Raw genomic sequence first — 16847 nt, 5'->3', positions numbered from 1 at the left:
GTGTAGTTAGTACACGCGGGATACAGTGGGTGAATGTGTGTGGTTAGTAGCTGTGGCATATGTGGTGTACACTACAGCATCTGTGTGCAGTTGGTAGGTGTAGTAAGTAGTGTGTAAATGTGTGTGGTTAGTATGTGTGGGGTGTAGCATCTGTGTTTGTGTAGTTAGTACAGGTGCTGCGTAGTGTGCGTATGTTTGTGTGTGATTAGCATGTGTGGTGTTTCTGTGGGGTTAATATGTGTGATTAGTGTATGTGATGTGTGTACGGAGGGCATCTGTGTATTTGTGGTGCACACATAAATATATTAGTGTGTGTGTTTTCTGCCCCGTGCTTCATTCACTTCCATTCACTATAACAGGACCACTTGGAAACAGTGACCATAATACAACAACATTTAACATTCCTGTGGTGGGAAGAACACCTCAGCAGCCCAGCACTGTGGCATTTAATTTCAGAAAAAGGAACTATGCAAAAATGAGGGGGTTAGTTAAACAGAAATTAAAAGGTACAGTGACTAAAGTGAAATCCCTGCAAGCTGCATGGACACTTTTCAAAGACACCGTAATAGAGGCCCAACTTAAATGTATATCCCAAATTAAAAAACACAGTAAAAGAACTAAAAAAGAGCCACTGTGACTTAACAACCATGTAAAAGAAGCAGTGAGAGATAAAAAGGCATCTTTTAAAAACTGGAAGTCAAATCCTAGTGAGATAAATAGAAAGGAGCATAAACACTGCCAAATTAAGTGTAAAAATGTAATAAGAAAAGCCAAAGAGGAGTTTGAAGAACGGCTAGCCAAAAACTCCAAAGGTAATAACAAAATGTTTTTTAAGTACATCAGAAGCAGGAAGCCTGCTAAACAACCTGTGGGGCCCCTGGATGATCGAGATACAAAAGGAGCGCTTAAAGATGATAAAGTCATTGCAGAGAAACTAAATGGATTCTTTGCTTCAGCCTTCACGGCTGAGGATGTTAGGGAGATTCCCAAACCTGAGCTGTCCTTTGTAGGTGACAAATCTGAGGAACTGTCACAGATTGAAGTATCACTAGAGGAGGTTTTGGAATTAATTGATAAACTTAACAGTAACAAGTCACCGGGACCAGATGGCATTCACCCAAGAGTTCTGAAAGAACTCAAATGTGAAGTTGCAGAACTATTAACTGGGGTTTGTAACCTGTCCTTTAACTTCTGTACCCAGTGATTGGAAGATAGTTAATGTAACACCAATATTTAAAAAGGGCTCTAGAGGTGATTCTGGCAATTACAGACCGGTAAGTCTAACGTTAGTACTGGGCAAATTAGTTGAAACAATAGTAAAGAATAAAATTGTCAAACACATAGAAGAACATAACTTGTTGGGCAAAAGTCAACATGGTTTCTGTAAAGGGAAATCGTGTCTTACTAATCTATTAGAGTTCTTTGAAGGAGTCAACAAATATGTGGACAAGGGGGATCCAGTGAACATAGTGTACTTAGATTTCCAGAATGCCTTTGACAAAGTCCCTCACCAAAGGCTCTTTCGTAAATTAAGTTGTCATGGGATAAGAGGGAAGATCCTTTCATGGACTGAGAACTGGTTAAAAGACAGGGAACAAAGGGTAGGAATAAATGGTAAATTTTCAGAATGGAGAGGGGTAACTAGTGGTGTTCCCCAAGGGTCAGTCCTAAGACCAGTCCTATTCAACTTATTCATAAATGATCTGGAGAAAGGGGTAAACGTGAGATGGCAAAGTTTGCAGACGATACTAAACTGCTCAAGATAGTTAAGACCAAAGCAGACTGTGAAGAACGTCAAAAAGATATCATGAAACTAAGTGATTGGGCAACAAAATGGCAAATGAAATTTAATGTGGATAAATGTAAAATAATGCACATTGGAAAAAATAACCCCAACTCTACATACAATATAATGGGGGCTAATTTAGCTAGAACTAAACAGTAAAGAGATCTTGGAGTCATCGTGGATTGTTCTCTGAAGATGTCCACGCAGTGTGCAGCGACAGTCAAAAAAGCAAACAGGATGTTAGGAATCATTTAAAAAGGGATAGAGAATAAGACGGAGAATATCTTATTGCCCTTATAGAAATCCACGGTACGGGTGCATGTTGAATACTGCCTACAGATGTGGTCTCCTCATCTCAAAAAAGATATACTGACATTAGAAAAGGTTCCGAGTAGGGCAACTAAAATGATTAGGGGTTTGGAACGGGTCCCACATGAGAGATTAAAGAGGTTAGGACTTTTCAACTTGGAAAACAGGAGACTAATGGGGGATATGATAGAGGTATATAAAATCATGAGTGATGTGGAGAAAGTGAATAAGGAAAAGTTATTTACTTGTTCCCATAATATAAGAACTAGGGGCCACCAAATGAAATTAATGGGCAGCAGGTTTAAAACAAATACAAGCGAGTTCTTCTTCACATAGAGCACAGTCAACCTGTGGAACTCCTTGCCTGAGGAGATTGTGATGGCTAGGACTATTAACAGGGTTTAAAAGAGAACTAGATAAATTCATGGAGGTTAAGTCCATTAATGGCTATTAGCCAGGATGGGTAAGGAATGGTGTCCTTAGGGGCACCTGGCATTGGCCACTGTTGGCAGACAGGATACTGGGCTGAATGGACCTTTGGTCTGACCCCGTATGACCATTCTTATGTTCTTATGCACTGCCATTACTGGCATGATCTGCACCCAGCCACTGCCAGAGTCCATGAGTCTCTGGAACTGGATTCACCAGCCCAAACGGCTTTTATCTCATGTGCCCATATAGCCCTGTGGTCCATTGCTTCCCCTGGGTGGGTGTTTGGGACCCAAGAGCCAAGCAGTGCAAGCAAAGATTTCAGGTCTGGGATTGCATCAGCACCCTGCACACATCTGGCAGTGAGCCCACAGTTCCTCTTCCCCACAACAAAGAGCCCCGCAGTTCCCAGTGCCGGCGGAGCCAGAGCTGTACTCACATGGAGCGCAGGGCCGTGAGCTGCCCAAAGGTGTCTGCTCTGATTTCATGGATCCTGTTGTGCTGGAGGCCTCTGAAAAGACAGAGAGGCTGGCATGAGAGAGAGGATCTCTCTGGGCCCCCTGGCAGCAGAAGAAAGCTTGTCAACCCTGCTCTTATTTCAAGGGGTGAGCGGGTCAGGACACAAAGCAACCCAAACCCAGCCCTCTCCCAAGCGCCACGCTGGGTCTCAGACAGCGTTCCCTTTCACACCCACCCTCCCCCCCCGCCCCCCCCCCCCCCCGCACAGCAAAAGAACCATCTGTCTGGGCTTGTCAAAGGCTCCCGCGTTCCCAGCCTTTCCAGACCACTGCTCCCATTCCATGCGCCATCCCACCATGGAGCTTGGGTGCGCCACATCAGTGCAAAGCTTGGAGGTGATGAGTCAGAACGCGCGCCCCGAATGGCTCTTTGCTATAGGGCTAGACAGTGACTGACGCTAGCGTGAGAGTGTGTGTGTGTGCGTGTGCGCACACTCACGTGCAAGGAGCAGATGCAATCCAGCCCTTTGCAAAGAGCCATTCAGAGGCGTGCGCTCTGACCCACCATCTCTAAATCCCATGCTTTGCACCCTCTTTAAGCCTCAGCCATGTGTCACGTGCAAGCCCTGTCCCCGCATTCCCCTGAATGCAGTGACCACACCCCTCTGGCAGCCCAGGGAACAGGCCACCCAAGGGGGTGGGAAGGAATCAGGGCCCTGGCTGGAACCATGCTGCACGGGCTTATGGAACCATACACTCCCCATGCACTCCGGGAGATGCAATCCTTCACGGAGCTCTTCTCTGCACTGCCCACAAGACCACCTCATATTCGCAGCCCAGTCTGTCTCTAAGTCACACATTCAGAAAGGCTACAGGAGCCATTCTGAGCATCTGCTCTGATCTGCGGCCTAACCTCACCCAGGGATCCCTGCATCCAGCCCATAACTTGAGGTCGAAGTAGAGCAGAGTTTCTAGATAGAGACACCCAATCTTGCTATAAAGACTCCATCTGATGAAGACTCCACCCCGCCCCTATGGGGAATCCACGCTTCTCAAGCAATGCCACCTGTCCTGCTGTGAGTGGGCATCCTACCCTCCTTTCCTCTTGCCTACTGAAACACATTCAAGCATCTCATCTTTAGCTGTGATGCTTTGGAGGACTCACCCTCAGCCCTCATGTCTGCCTGCTTATCTACCAGGTCTCTGTGCTGTTCCTGAGCATCTCTTGGTTCAGGCTGTCTGCAGACTCAGGCAGACCCCATGACATCGATTACACTCAGTTTCTATTTTCAAGGTTTTCTCCCCAGTCATAAAGGCTAGACACACATCATTTTAAATGAAAGGTCCGATTGCAGAGCACAGCTCTACGGCAAGTGGGTGAATTCCACAGCCAATTCTGCAGCTGTAGAATCGCAGGATATCTGGGCCCAAGGCAAATTCAATAGGTACCTAACTCGCTTAGGCCCTTTTGAAAATCCTAACCTTAGCTACCATGGTGATAGGGGTCCTATTAATGCCATTGGCTGGAATAGATCAGGGGATGCTCAGATGGGGAATTAAACTTTGTATGAAGTTAAAGCAGAGCTGAATGCAATCAAGCTCTTTCTCCTCCTGGGGCTGGGATCTCTCCAGAGAAGGCTCCTTGTGGGTTAAGTTCTTTGGGGCAGGGAGCATCTCCTTATTCTATGTTTGTAAGCGCCTAGCTCAACGGGCCTTGGTCCATGGCTGGGGTGACTATTCCACATAATAACACTAATTCTCAGTGCACCCTGGCTGGTGCTGGGCCCTTAGCACAGCCCCTGTCTTGCTTATTTCAGGGGATCTGGGTCCAGTGTTAGTGAACTGAACTTTTCACCCCCAACATGGCTTTGAGTCCTGGCAAAAGCCCGGCTGAGTTTTTATCTCCTTGGATCTGGATCTCCCTCGCCTTGCTCAGTCCCTCGGGTCTCCTCCGAGTCAGGATCGCCTTAACAGGGCCCCCAGTCCCCGAACCAAGCTTTGAAGGAGGGAATCTCTTGACTCACATTTCTTCCAGCCGCTGGCACCTGTGGAAACTGGGCAGCTCCTCGATTTGATTGTGCGAGAGTTCGCTGTGGGAAAGGAATGCCACAGACATGGCAGGAGATTAAAAGCAAAGCAAGCCATCCCGAGAGCATTCTTGGAAAGCAGATATTGCTAAGGAGGGGAGCGGACTGACCTCGGGCCATGCAGCTGGGGAAAGCAGGAAACCCCGGCACAGAGGCAGATCCGCTCAGCGCACACCTGACACTTGGCACTGATTTCCTCCTTCATTTCCTTGCATTATGCACAGATTGCTCAATGGCTCACCCAGCCCCAGCGCAGCTCCATCTGTCACATATGAGCTGCTTCTACTGCTGGGGATTGGCTTTTCTCGAGGGGCAGGGCTGCGTAGCTCTCCCCACCCAGCCCCCGCCCCAGAGACAGCAGCAAGATTTGGGGATGCCTGCATGAAGCCTTCCCTTTGCACAGGCAGAGCAGGGAATTGTGCATGTCAAGGCTCCCCTCCTGCACCTGGGGATGGATGAGCATGGCAGATGCACTTTCAGAGGCCAGGAGACATGTTAGCTCACAGGGTAGTCAGGGTGGTGGTGATGCCTGATCTCAGGCACTGCACATGCACCAAGCTGCACCACTGGCTTGATCCTGATTTTTAACCCTTCTCTGGGAGGACGGCATGTTCAGTGTATCATTCCAGCCAGTGCAGGATGTTCCTGCCTGTCAGCTGCATCTCCCCCATCCCAAGACGTCATTCAAAACGTGATTCCCCCCAAAGTCCTTGCCGGGCCATCTGTGCCCCACACTCAGGGCTGGCTCCAGCTTTTTTGCCACCCCAAGCAGCGAAGCAGGGAAAAAAAAGATAAAGCCGCGATTGGCGGCACTTCGGCGGCAGCTCTACTGCGCCGCTTCATTCTTCGGCGGCAATTCAGCGGCGGGTCTTTCGCTCCGAGAGGCGCTAAGGGACCCGCCGCCGAATTGCTGCCAAAGACCCGGATGTGCTGCCCCTTTCCATTGGCCACCTCAAGCACTTGCTTCCTTCGCTGGAGCCAGCCCTGCCCACACTGCCCTAGTCAACAAGCGATTGCCCTCAAACTCCCCCACCCCCCGTATAACCGTTACTCCTTATACTTTGTACTTCAATGGCACCGTCTAGCCAAGAATCTTAACGCACTTTACAAACATTAACTATGCCTCTTGTGAGCTTTTTTCCTCACTGTAGATGTGGGGAAACTGAGGCATGGAGTGATGAAGTGACTTGCCCAAGGACGTACAGTCAGTGACAGATCAGGCACAAAGTCCCCGAGTCCTGACTCCTAGCAGGTTCAATTCTTAATTCAGCCACAGGCTTCCTGTGTGACCTTGTGGCAGTCATTTAGTCTCTTTGGGCCTCAGTTCCCCATCTGTACAATGGGGCGAATAGCACTGTCCTGCCTCACAGGGATGTGTGAAGATAAATACATTAAAATTGTGAGGTGCTCAGATACCATGGTGATGGAGGCCAGAGAAGTACCTTAGCTAGAGTGAGAACTAGTCTCCTGCTTTAACCACTAGACCACTCTACCATGCCACACAGACATTGACCCTTGCTTTGCCTGACCTGAGATCACTATAAAAAAGGGAAACTTAACCAACAGCCTTTCTGTCTCCCATCAATAATGAATAGAATTAATGGCCTGAGGCAGAAAAAAAGGCACCAAGGAAAATATTAGCGAAAGAGGCAAAACCATCCAGTTCACAGAGGAGAGGAAAGCATGATTGGTAAAACTGGTCAAAAATTTTCCATCCAAACAGTTTTTCAACTGAAAGTGGGGTTTTGACTAAATGAAAATTTTCACAAAAAGTCTCTGCTTTAGGTGGAAAATTTGGATCCTTTTTTTTTTTTTTTCCAAAAAAATCCCCAAATACCTGAAGACTGAAACAATTTGGCCAAAACCTAATTTTCTTCTTCGAGTGATTGCTCATATCCATTCCAGTTAGGTGTGCGCGCGCCGCGTGCACTTTCGTCGGAAGACTTTTACCCTAGCAACCCCAGTGGGTCGGCTGAGCGCCCCCTGGAGTGGCGCCATAACGGCACCGCATATATACCTCAGCCGACCCACCCGACCCTCAGTTCCTTCTTACCGCCCGTGTCGGTCGTTGGAACAGTGGAGTGCAGCTTGTCTGACCTCCGCTTCCCTAGCTTCCTCATAGTTTCTCTGTTAATATTTGTACATAGTTCTTATCTTAGCTTAGGTTTTCCTGTTTTGATAGTTTAAAATCAGTTTAGTGTTAGATAGCAGGTTCGGGGGTTAGCCCCACCCACACCCGGGACCGGAGCGTATGGTGGGGTCAGCCACCAATCCAGGGACTGAAGGACACGTATGTGCGGGGGTCCCATTCCAGGCTCCTCAACCTTCCCTGTCCTTGACAACAGACGCCTCATCCCTTGGATGGGGAGCCCATCTCGGTGATCTTCGAACTCAAGGCCTTTGGTCGCTGCAGGAATTGAACATGCACATCAACGTCAGGGAGCTCCGGGCAGTACGCCTGGCCTGCCGAGCATTCCAGACTCGCCTCCACGGCCGTTGTGTCTCGGTCTTTACGGACAACACAACGGCCATGTACTATATCAACAAGCAAGGCGGGACCTGCTCATCCCCCCTCTGCGACGAGGAGATGCTACTGTGGGAATTCTGCAGAGCCCACTCGATACATCTGGTGGCGTCGTTTCTTCCTGGCGTTAAGAACACCATCGCGGATCGCCTGAGCAGGTCCTTTCTCTGCCACGAGTGGTCGCTGAGAGCAGACATCGCTCATGCCATTTTCCGACAGTGGGGATTTCCCCACGTAGACTTGTTTGCGTCCCGATTGAACCGCAAATGCCAGGAGTTTTGCTCCTTTCAAGGCCTGGCACCGGGCTCTCTGTCGGACGCGTTTCTCCTTCCATGGACTCGTCACCTGTTCTACGCCTTTCCTCCGTTTCCCCTCATACACAAGGTCCTGTTGAAGCTCCGACGGGACAAGGCACGTCTCATCTTAATTGCGCCAGCGTGGCCCAAGCAACACTGGTTCACCACGCTGCTCCGTCTATCGGTAGCCAGCCCAATTCCTCTACCGCTTCACCCAGATCTTATAACACAAGATCACGGCACTCTCCGTCACCCGGACCTGCCGGCCCTCCACCTCACAGCGTGGCTCCTCAGTGGCTAGACCAGATGGAGTTGCGCTGCTCTGCTCCCGTGCAGCACGTTTTATTGAGCAGCAGAAAGCCTTCCACTTGATCTACCTGCATGGCCAAGTGGAAGCGCTTCGCTTGCTGGGCTCAAGCGCGTGACGCTATTCCTTCGGAACTCCCGCTTCCGATGGTCCTTGACTACCTCTGCTCACTAAAACAACAAGGTCTTGCACTGTCCTCCATCAAAGTGCACTTAGCGGCCATCTCCGCTTTCCACCCCGGTGAGGGGGGATATATGCTGTTCTCTCACCCGCTGACTACTCGCTTCAGAAAGGGCCTTGATCGTCTCTACCCCCAGGTGCATCATCCGACTCCCACCTGGGACCTCAATCTGGTCCTCAACAAGCTCATGTCTCCGCCCTTTGAGCCGCTGGCCACCTGCTCCTTGCTGTACCTCTCATGGAAGACGGTTTTTCTCGTGGCTATCACATCCGCCAGACGGGTCTCTGAGCTCAAGGCGCTCACGGTGGACCCGCCATACACCGTTTTCCATAAGGACAAGGTACAGCTACGTCCACATCCGGCATTTCTCCCGAAGGTAGTGTCCGCCTTCCACAATAACCAGGATATCTTCCTGCCAGTTTTCTTTCCAAAGCCTCACGCATCTCCAAGAGAGCAACGACTTCACTCCCTCGATGTTCGCAGGGCGTTGGCTTTCTATGTTGATCGGACAAGACCGTTCCGCAAATCCTCGCAACTGTTTGTGGCAATTGCGGACCGGATGCGAGGTCTTCCTGTCTCATCGCAGCAAATCTCCTCGTGGCTCACAGAGTGCATTCGCACCTGCTATAACTTGGCTAATGTCCCCTTGGGCCATCTCACCGCCCACTCTACCAGGGCCCAGGCGTCTTCCGCTGCCTTTCTGGCACAAGTACCAATACAAGAGATATGCCAAGCGGCGACCTGGTCGTCCGTCCATACTTTCGCCTCACACTACGCCCTGGTCCAACAGTCGAGAGGTGATGCAGCCTTTGGCTCTGCGGTCCTGCATACCGCCACGTCTCACTCCGACCCCACCGCCTAGGTAAGGCTTGGGAATCACCTAACTGGAATGGATATGAGCAATCACTCGAAGAAGAAAAAACGGTTACTTACCTTTGTAACTGTTGTTCTTCGAGATGTGTTGCTCATATCCATTCCACACCCACCCTCCTTCCCCACTGTCGGAGTAGCCGGCAAGAAGGAACTGAGGAACTGAGGTGGGTCGGCTGAGGTATATATGCGGTGCCGTTATGGCGCCACTCCAGGGGGCGCTCAGCCGACCCACTGGGGTTGCTAGGGTAAAAGTCTTCCGATGAAAGTGCACGCGGCGCGCACACACCTAACTGGAATGGATATGAGCAACACATCTCGAAGAACAACAGTTACAAAGGTAAGTAACCGTTTTTTTTAAATTCAGAATTGCTACAACAGTGCCTCCAGTTGCCTGATGCTCCCATTCTCCTCTATGATCTGTGTTCCCCTGCCAGACCAAGTTTCCCGCAATTCACCATAGCCAGGGACTCCCAGGATACACCACAAGAAAGGAGACCAGGGTGCATCATGGGAAATGTCATCTGGCCAAAGAGACCAGCCCATAGAGGAGAAAGGGAGTATAAGGCATCAGCATAAGTGGCACCTCAGCAGCATTTCCAAATCAGAATTTCTTTTTTTTTTTTTTTTTGGCCAAAAGTTTTTCCACTGAATATGTTGAGTTTTCAATTTTTTGCCAAAAAGTTGAAATTTTCCATGGGGAAAAACCCCACTTTCCAACCAGCCCCGGTGACGGTCACACGTCGCATCAGGAAAGTCTTAGGGACTGATCCCCCTCTCACTGAAAGCAGTGACTATTGCTGGGGTCACTCCTGATTTACACCAGATAAGTGGGAAGTGAATCAGGCCCAGACACCTTTAATCAGTGCTGCATTGTAGGCACGCAGGGGAACCCCTCGCTCCTCCAGGAGTTGTGCCTGGTAGGGCTCAGAGGCCTTGGTTTGTTTGGCGCAATGCCTTGTGCAAAGCGGGTAGGATTCCCCCCAGCCCTGCAGTGGGTGTGCCATTGGCACCCGCGCAAAGCAGGGGAAAAACATGGCCACACTGACTTGGAAGCACTTCACACCCACTCCACTCCGCCCCGACACTGGGGTGAATAGCACACAAAGCCTCAGAGCAGAGAGAAGTCAACCCCTGCATGTGTCTTATTAGCTAATGTCCTGGAGCCCAGAGCTGTCTCACTGGGCGCTGTGCTGGGATCAGACAAGCACACCAAAGAAGGGGGCAGTGAAATACAGTGGAGCAGCATGTGGGTTACTCACAGGACTCGGAGGCTGGGCAGCTGCTGGCACATTCCTCTGGGAAGCAAACGGATCCCTGCCCGGGTCAAGGTCCTGGGGGCGTGAAGGAGACAGAAGGGGCTATTGAGAAGCTGGGATGCAGAGAGCCCAGCCCTCACTGGGGGAGGACAGAGCAAATGAAAGAGCAAAGCACATGGTGAGAAATTAAAGGTGACTTGGTAAAAGGAAGGAAGGACTCTGCACTGGGCTGAGGTAGGGGAGGGATTAGTTTAACATGCCCATGGGCTCACGGATTGTTTGGTTCTACACCTAACTTGCCTATGGGCTTCTCCTTGGAGACTGTGGAAGGGGAATGTGCTGATCCCACAGAGCACCCTCCGTCTGGGGATCAGGGCTGCGCAGTGGGGGAATCTGGGGCCTTGCAGAAATGGTGGGAGGTTCTGCAGTGTCAGTGGGGTCCCTGTTTGTGGAGCTCTCCGATCTCCCGGGAGTGTCCTGGAGAGAAGGGTCCTGGGACTGAAGGGAGGTAGCTGGCCTTACAGAATGGGGGGTGGGTGGAGGGGGGGGAAGGGTGAGGCTAGCCCAGGACAGAGCACTGCAGGGAAGGCTCATCCCTGGGAGCCCGGGCTCCTGACTGCCCTGGGTCAGGTTCTGGGAAAAGGAGGGCACTGGAGTTAAAGCTGAGCTGAACTGGAATTCAAGGCACCCCCAGGGGAAGGGTGGGCGAGTTTCAAAGGCTGCAAATTTCTCACCCTCTGGATTTCTTTGCCCCTTCCTTCCGGCTTGCCATACACCTACAGGCAGCGCAGTTCCCCGCCCCCCCTCCCACGGGGAATGACGTGGTAGCACTGGGACTGAATGGCTGGTGCTGGATAAAGTTTCTGGAGGGCCATGTGGGTAGCTGGCTTTACAGACCAAGTCGGGAGGAGGTGGCGAGCCAGAGAACACAGTGGCAAAGAGACACATGGAGGGCAAGGGTGGAGGACTCCAGGAGGAGCTCCTGGCAGCAGCCGCAGAGAAGAGCCTAGATGATAGGCAGTGGAGTCTCCCGTGGTGCCTAAAGACCCTGCACCGCATAGCTTGGTAAACGCTTCTCCTTCAAGCCCATGCCCAAGCCTGAAAGGAACACCACGAGGAATGTGGAAGAGGGAGACTTGCCACTCACAGAATTTCTAGGCTGGTGGTTCCTTTAAGATCTGGGAATTCTCTGATGTCTGTTGCTCCGTTCAGTGACCTGCAGAGAAGGACGGACAAGCTCAGGGGAGTCGTCTGGAAGATGAGCAGAGCAAACTGGAAGAAGCGAGGGCAGGCGCTGGAGCGTCCAAATACCCTCTTCTCCAAAAGCTTTGGCAGCTGACTGGTGGTGGCCCAAGCCTAGCTAGGAAGGTGGGAAGAACCCCAGCCCCTGAAGGTACCTCTCCCAGGAGAGTGCCACCGCTGGCTGGGGCATGGAGCAGGGCACAGATGCATTGAACCAGGGACTCAGATGTTTACTCCCCAGGAAACTTGGCAGGGTCAGAACTCCCCCTCCAAACCCTGACATTCTTGGCAAATTGCTTCAAACAACAACAAAATGATGCTAGGGGATCTCCTCCAAGCTCCCTGGTGCCTTTATCCTAGGGAGCTAAAGAATGCTGCGTGGTTCTCGTTAGAAGTTATTTTATTAGCTGGAGCATATAACTATGCATCCAGCGGCTTTATGAGGCTTGTAAAGAGAGCACATCTGAGGTTACCTCTGCCACGGGCCCATCTGCTGTGCACCAACGGAGGAGGATTGGCTGCAAAACACCCCATGTGGGGGCCTGGCTGGTCAAGAAGATGCACCACAGAATGGCAAGTGGTGCCAGAGGAGATGCGGGCTAATGCCTGTCAGGGGGAAAGCGGCTGTTTCCAGTTGTGACACGCTGCTATGGCAACACATTACTCAGTGTCTGAGCTGTGAGCCGCTGTCCCCTTGACGCCTCTGCCTGGCAGCATGGTGTTGCCAGGGCCGGGCAGTGCTGCACAGGGGTGTGAGACTCGGCACATGGAGAATGCAGCAAGTTAAGGAGTGTCTGCAGCTCAAGTGGGGTCATGGCAGGAGGCACACCGATATTTGGTCAGTGGGATGGTTCTCCAGAGAGGTGCAGGGACACTGGAGAGGCCTGGGGGGCTAGCAGCCAGGCCCTGCCATGCTTGCAGTGAGAAAGGAGGTTGCTCTGAGTGACTGTGGACACCTGGGTCATTAACATGGGCCATGCAGAGCTCTGCCAAGATCCCCTGGTGAAGGTACTTCCAGACACAAGGGCTTGGAAGGCAAAGGGGGAAGCGGGCTGGAAGATGCCCAGTCTGCTGGCCCCGGAGGCGTGGATTGCCAGTTGTGTTACCTCTTTAAGGACCCGAGTGATGAACTTACAGAGTGTGCAGCTTTGGCAAGAACTGGAACGCGGACTGTCCGACAAACTGGATGGGATTGTCATAAAAATGGCTGCAAAGGAGACAAATACCCAGCTTAGGTTACCCTGTGTGGACTGGAGGCAGGGCCGGCTCCAGAACCCAGCGCGCCAAGCGCGCGCTTGGGGCAGCATTTTGCCGGCAGGGCGGCAGGCGGCTCCGGCGGACCTTCCGCAGTCATGCCTGCAGGAGGTCCACCGGAGCCGCGGGACCAGCGGACCTCCCGCAGGCATGACTGCGGAGGGTTCGCTGGTCCCGTGGCTCAGGTGGACCTCCCGCAGGCATGACTGCAGAAGATCCGCCGGAGCCGCCTGCTGCCCTCCCAGCGCACCCTCCGCAGGCGCGTCTGCAAGAGGTCCCCCGGAGCCGCGGGACCGGCAGCGCGCCCCCTGCGGCATGCCACCCTGCTTGGGGCGGCCAAATTCCTAGAGCCGCCCCTGACTGGAGGAGATGCTAGTGTTAGTCCAAAGCAGCGGAAGCGACTAGGAATGGGCTGTGCAAGAGATTCCGGCAACCTCATGGTGAGCCCACCAGCTCCAGATCATTTATGCCTATGCTACGGGCTCCAGTCCAGGCTGGGCACTGAAGGGAGGGCCCTGTAATCCTGCTGCACATGGGGAAGTGCTCTGTAGCCCTGGCTTTGCTGGGCTGCAGGTGCCTCTGTGAAGTCCCATTACTGCTGCAAAGCCACGACTAGACGGTGCATGGCACAATGGAGCCTGTTAAACCAAACTGCTGCGCATGCCGCGTGGAACAGGGCTGAGGGTCAGTTTGCTTAGCTCTGATTTTATTTTCCCATCCCTCTGAGCGGAGCACTGCCAGAAAGTGGGATTACCCCGCACCTGCCCGTCAGAGCTTCCATCAATTCATTGCCAAAAGTGTGGTGGGGGAAGCAAAGGGAGGAAGTGCCTGGAAAACCTGCATGGTGGGATGGGAGTGCTGCCGGCAACCCTCTGCATCCTACCCACGGGCCTTCACACCCCGCTGGGTCTGGGGAGGTGATTGTGGCCTGCCGAACTGGCTTGGTTCAGCCCAAGCTCACAGCTACAGCTATCACAAACAAGTTCCAAGCAAGGGCTCTTAGCATCACCATTGGCTAACATCTGGGCAGGTGTGGAGAACCCCCTCCTCCGCTGTGTGTTACACACAGCAATACCACTGCCATACAAATGATCCGTTCATCTCTCCACCTCTGTAAGGGCTTCGTGTGAGACTGGAGCCGTCAGAGCTGGGGTTGCGGGGGGACATGGGAAAAGGAGGGGGTTAGAGGACAGGAGGGGAAGAACTAAGAGGCAAACCTTCATCTTACATTAGGGTCCTTCTTTCATCCCATCCCCCCTCCCTGGCACATGCACGTTAGATGACGACCCTGGGAAATGGTGGACACAGCCTCAAGCCAGTGACAAGAGGCTCTGAGCTCCCCATACAGAATGAAATAGGAAAGCCGATTCACATCGCTTACATAGTTTGGAGTAAAGGATTCCCAACAAATGCCTTCTCTGGAATAGCCTTGATGTTGTTGTTATGGAAACCCCTGTTGGAAGAGAAAGCCCAGGATGTGACTGGGTCAGAAGATGAGAAAGGAAACCTCCTTAAAAGGGGCAGAGGATTTGAAACACAGAGGGGATGCACAGAGTTATAGATTCCAAGGCCAGAAGAGACCATTGCGATCATCCCATCTGTCCTCCTGTAGAACACAGGCCAGAGAACATCCCAACTATGATCCCCAGAGCAGAGCTTTTAGAAAAACATCCCGTCTTGATTTAAAAATGGCCACTGATGGAGAATCCACCATGACCCTTAGGATGGGATCAGAGCCTTAGGCGTGGTCTATACCTAAAATTAGATTGACCTCACTGTGTTGCTCAGGGCTGTTCAAAATTTGTCCCCGAGTGCTGTAGTTTGGTTGTGTAGACGTGGCTAGCTGATGGAAGAAATCTTCTGTCAACCGAGCTACCCCCCTCGGGGAAGGGGATTAACTATATCAAGGGAAAAGCCCTGCCGTTAACATCGGGTGCTCCAGTGGCCCAGCTGTCGTGCAGACTCACCCGTAGACTCTGTCTCACCCGTAATGCCACTGAAACGAATGTAGAAGAAGCATCATCGACAGCCCTGCTACATCAGACCTAGGGCCTGATTCTGCTAGCCTTGCTCATGTTGAGTAGCATGGCACGCCATGAATAGCTCCACTGAAGTCTGTGAGATTACTCGTCGATCGAGTGTCCGATTCTGGGAGCACAATGAAAGGAACGGGCCCATTTTATGCCACTTTATCTAGCCAAGGATTTTAGGTTTTTTAAAAGTCTCACCATTACGTCTGTCCAACTTTTAACTACGTTTGCAGCCTGTTCGGGTACGGCTGGCTTGATGCAGGGCTGGCGTAGCACTTCCTGGCCACGCCCAGGAAACCGTTTGATTCCCACCTTGTCACAGATTGGGTAAAGCCCAGGAGGGACCCCTGTGATCCTCCACTCTGCCCCCAGCATAACCCAAGCCAGAGACGCTCACCCAAGGAGTCCTGCGCTGAGCCCAGCATTGTGAGGCTGAGCTATAGGAGATAGCTGAGAATGAACCAGCCAACCTCTGAGCAATGGTCAAGCCAGCACATCCCCTGGGAACCCGTTTCAATGGTTAATTTCCCCTTGCTGTTAACTAAGTGCCTCTTGTTTCCACTCTGATTTCAGCTTCCAGATGTTGGCTCTAGCTCTGCCTTTGGCTCTTGGGTGAAAGTAACTGAAAGGACTTACTGGCCGGAGTCCTGAGTGGGGGCGTGACCTCAACTGGAAGAGGTGTTTAAAGGCTCTGGGGCTCCGGCTGTGACTGGGAGCCCCAGGGCCTTTAAATCACCCCGGAGCTACCAGCTGCAGAGGCGGCTGGGAGCCCTGGGGCGAAATAAAGGGCCCAGGGCTCCAGCTGCCACAGAGCTCCAGGCCCTTTAAAGCACTGCCTGAGCCCCGCTGCTGGAGCTCCGGATGTGATTTAAAGGGCCCGGGGCTCCCCGCAGCGGCTGGAGCCCTGGGTCCTTTAAATCACCGCCCGGGAAGCCAGTCCAGTCCGGCACGGCGCACCAGCTCTTGCCGGTATGCTGTACCGGGGCTTACTTTCACCTCTGTTGGCTCTACTATGAGAGATCTTCCTCCTACCCAGGGAATTCTTCTTCCTCCGGCCAACCAAAACAAATTCTCCCACCTAACCCTTCCTCAAAATACTAATGGGGTTGCCTCTTGTCCCCATGGCCCCCCACCCCCACATCACCACGAATGAACCTCAGTGATGATAAATAACCAGGGTTCTCCGCAAAATGGGCTCATCCCTGTCTCAGGGCCCCTCCCTGGCACTTGCACGGACAATAGTTCTGCCCCCTCGTGGAGCCACTGACCAACTGAGCTGGTGACCCTGCCAGCAGGCTGGGCGAGCACAAACATTCCCCTTGCTCTGCCGGACAGTGATGTGGCCACCATAGCCTCCCTGAAGCCACTCAGTGAGCAGCCCCTCTTGCCGACCCTCCCACACATAGGCAGGTATATGTGCAGACGGCGACTCTGGGCACGGGTGTGACCGGTGCGGCCAAGAGGGGGCTGGCATAGCACAGGGCCACTAGGCTGTCGCAGCGGGAGACAAAGAACTGAGCGGGCAATATAGAGCAGGAGTAGGCGTGGCAGGAGGAGAGTGCGGGCGAGGTGGGGGTGGAAGATGCTTGGGGTAAGAGCAGGGCCGGCTCCAGGTTTTCTGCCGCCCCAAGTGGCAAAGGAAAAAAATAAAATAAAGCCGATCGGTGGTAGCTCAAAGAGGAAGAGATGGACTGAGGGACCCGCCGCCGAATACCCGGACATGCCGCCCCAGTAGCGGATGGAGTGCCGCCCCTTTGTATTGGCCGCCCCAAGCACTTGCTTCCTGGTGCCTGAAGCCGGCCCTGGGTAAGAGGG

The 16847-nt window shown here is 52.4% G+C and overlaps 1 protein-coding gene across 1 annotated transcript in view; it reads right to left on the bottom strand.

The window, feature by feature from the left end:
* LGR6 (leucine rich repeat containing G protein-coupled receptor 6) overlaps positions 1-16847 on the bottom strand; it is a 103529-nt gene that overhangs the window by 24548 nt on the left and 62134 nt on the right. Inside the window, exons 5-10 of the mRNA XM_045012298.1 lie at positions 14384-14455; positions 12884-12955; positions 11654-11722; positions 10510-10581; positions 5007-5072; positions 2964-3035 (exon numbers count right to left, since the gene is read on the bottom strand). Coding sequence (XP_044868233.1) covers positions 2964-3035; positions 5007-5072; positions 10510-10581; positions 11654-11722; positions 12884-12955; positions 14384-14455 — 423 coding nt within the window. The remainder of the gene's footprint in view (positions 1-2963; positions 3036-5006; positions 5073-10509; positions 10582-11653; positions 11723-12883; positions 12956-14383; positions 14456-16847) is intronic.

This window comes from Mauremys mutica, chromosome 4, assembly GCF_020497125.1.
Source record: "Mauremys mutica isolate MM-2020 ecotype Southern chromosome 4, ASM2049712v1, whole genome shotgun sequence".
Lineage (NCBI taxonomy): Eukaryota > Metazoa > Chordata > Testudines > Geoemydidae > Mauremys > Mauremys mutica.
The sequence above is the reverse complement of the archived record's forward strand: the minus strand, read 5'-3'. Positions and strand labels throughout refer to the sequence as shown.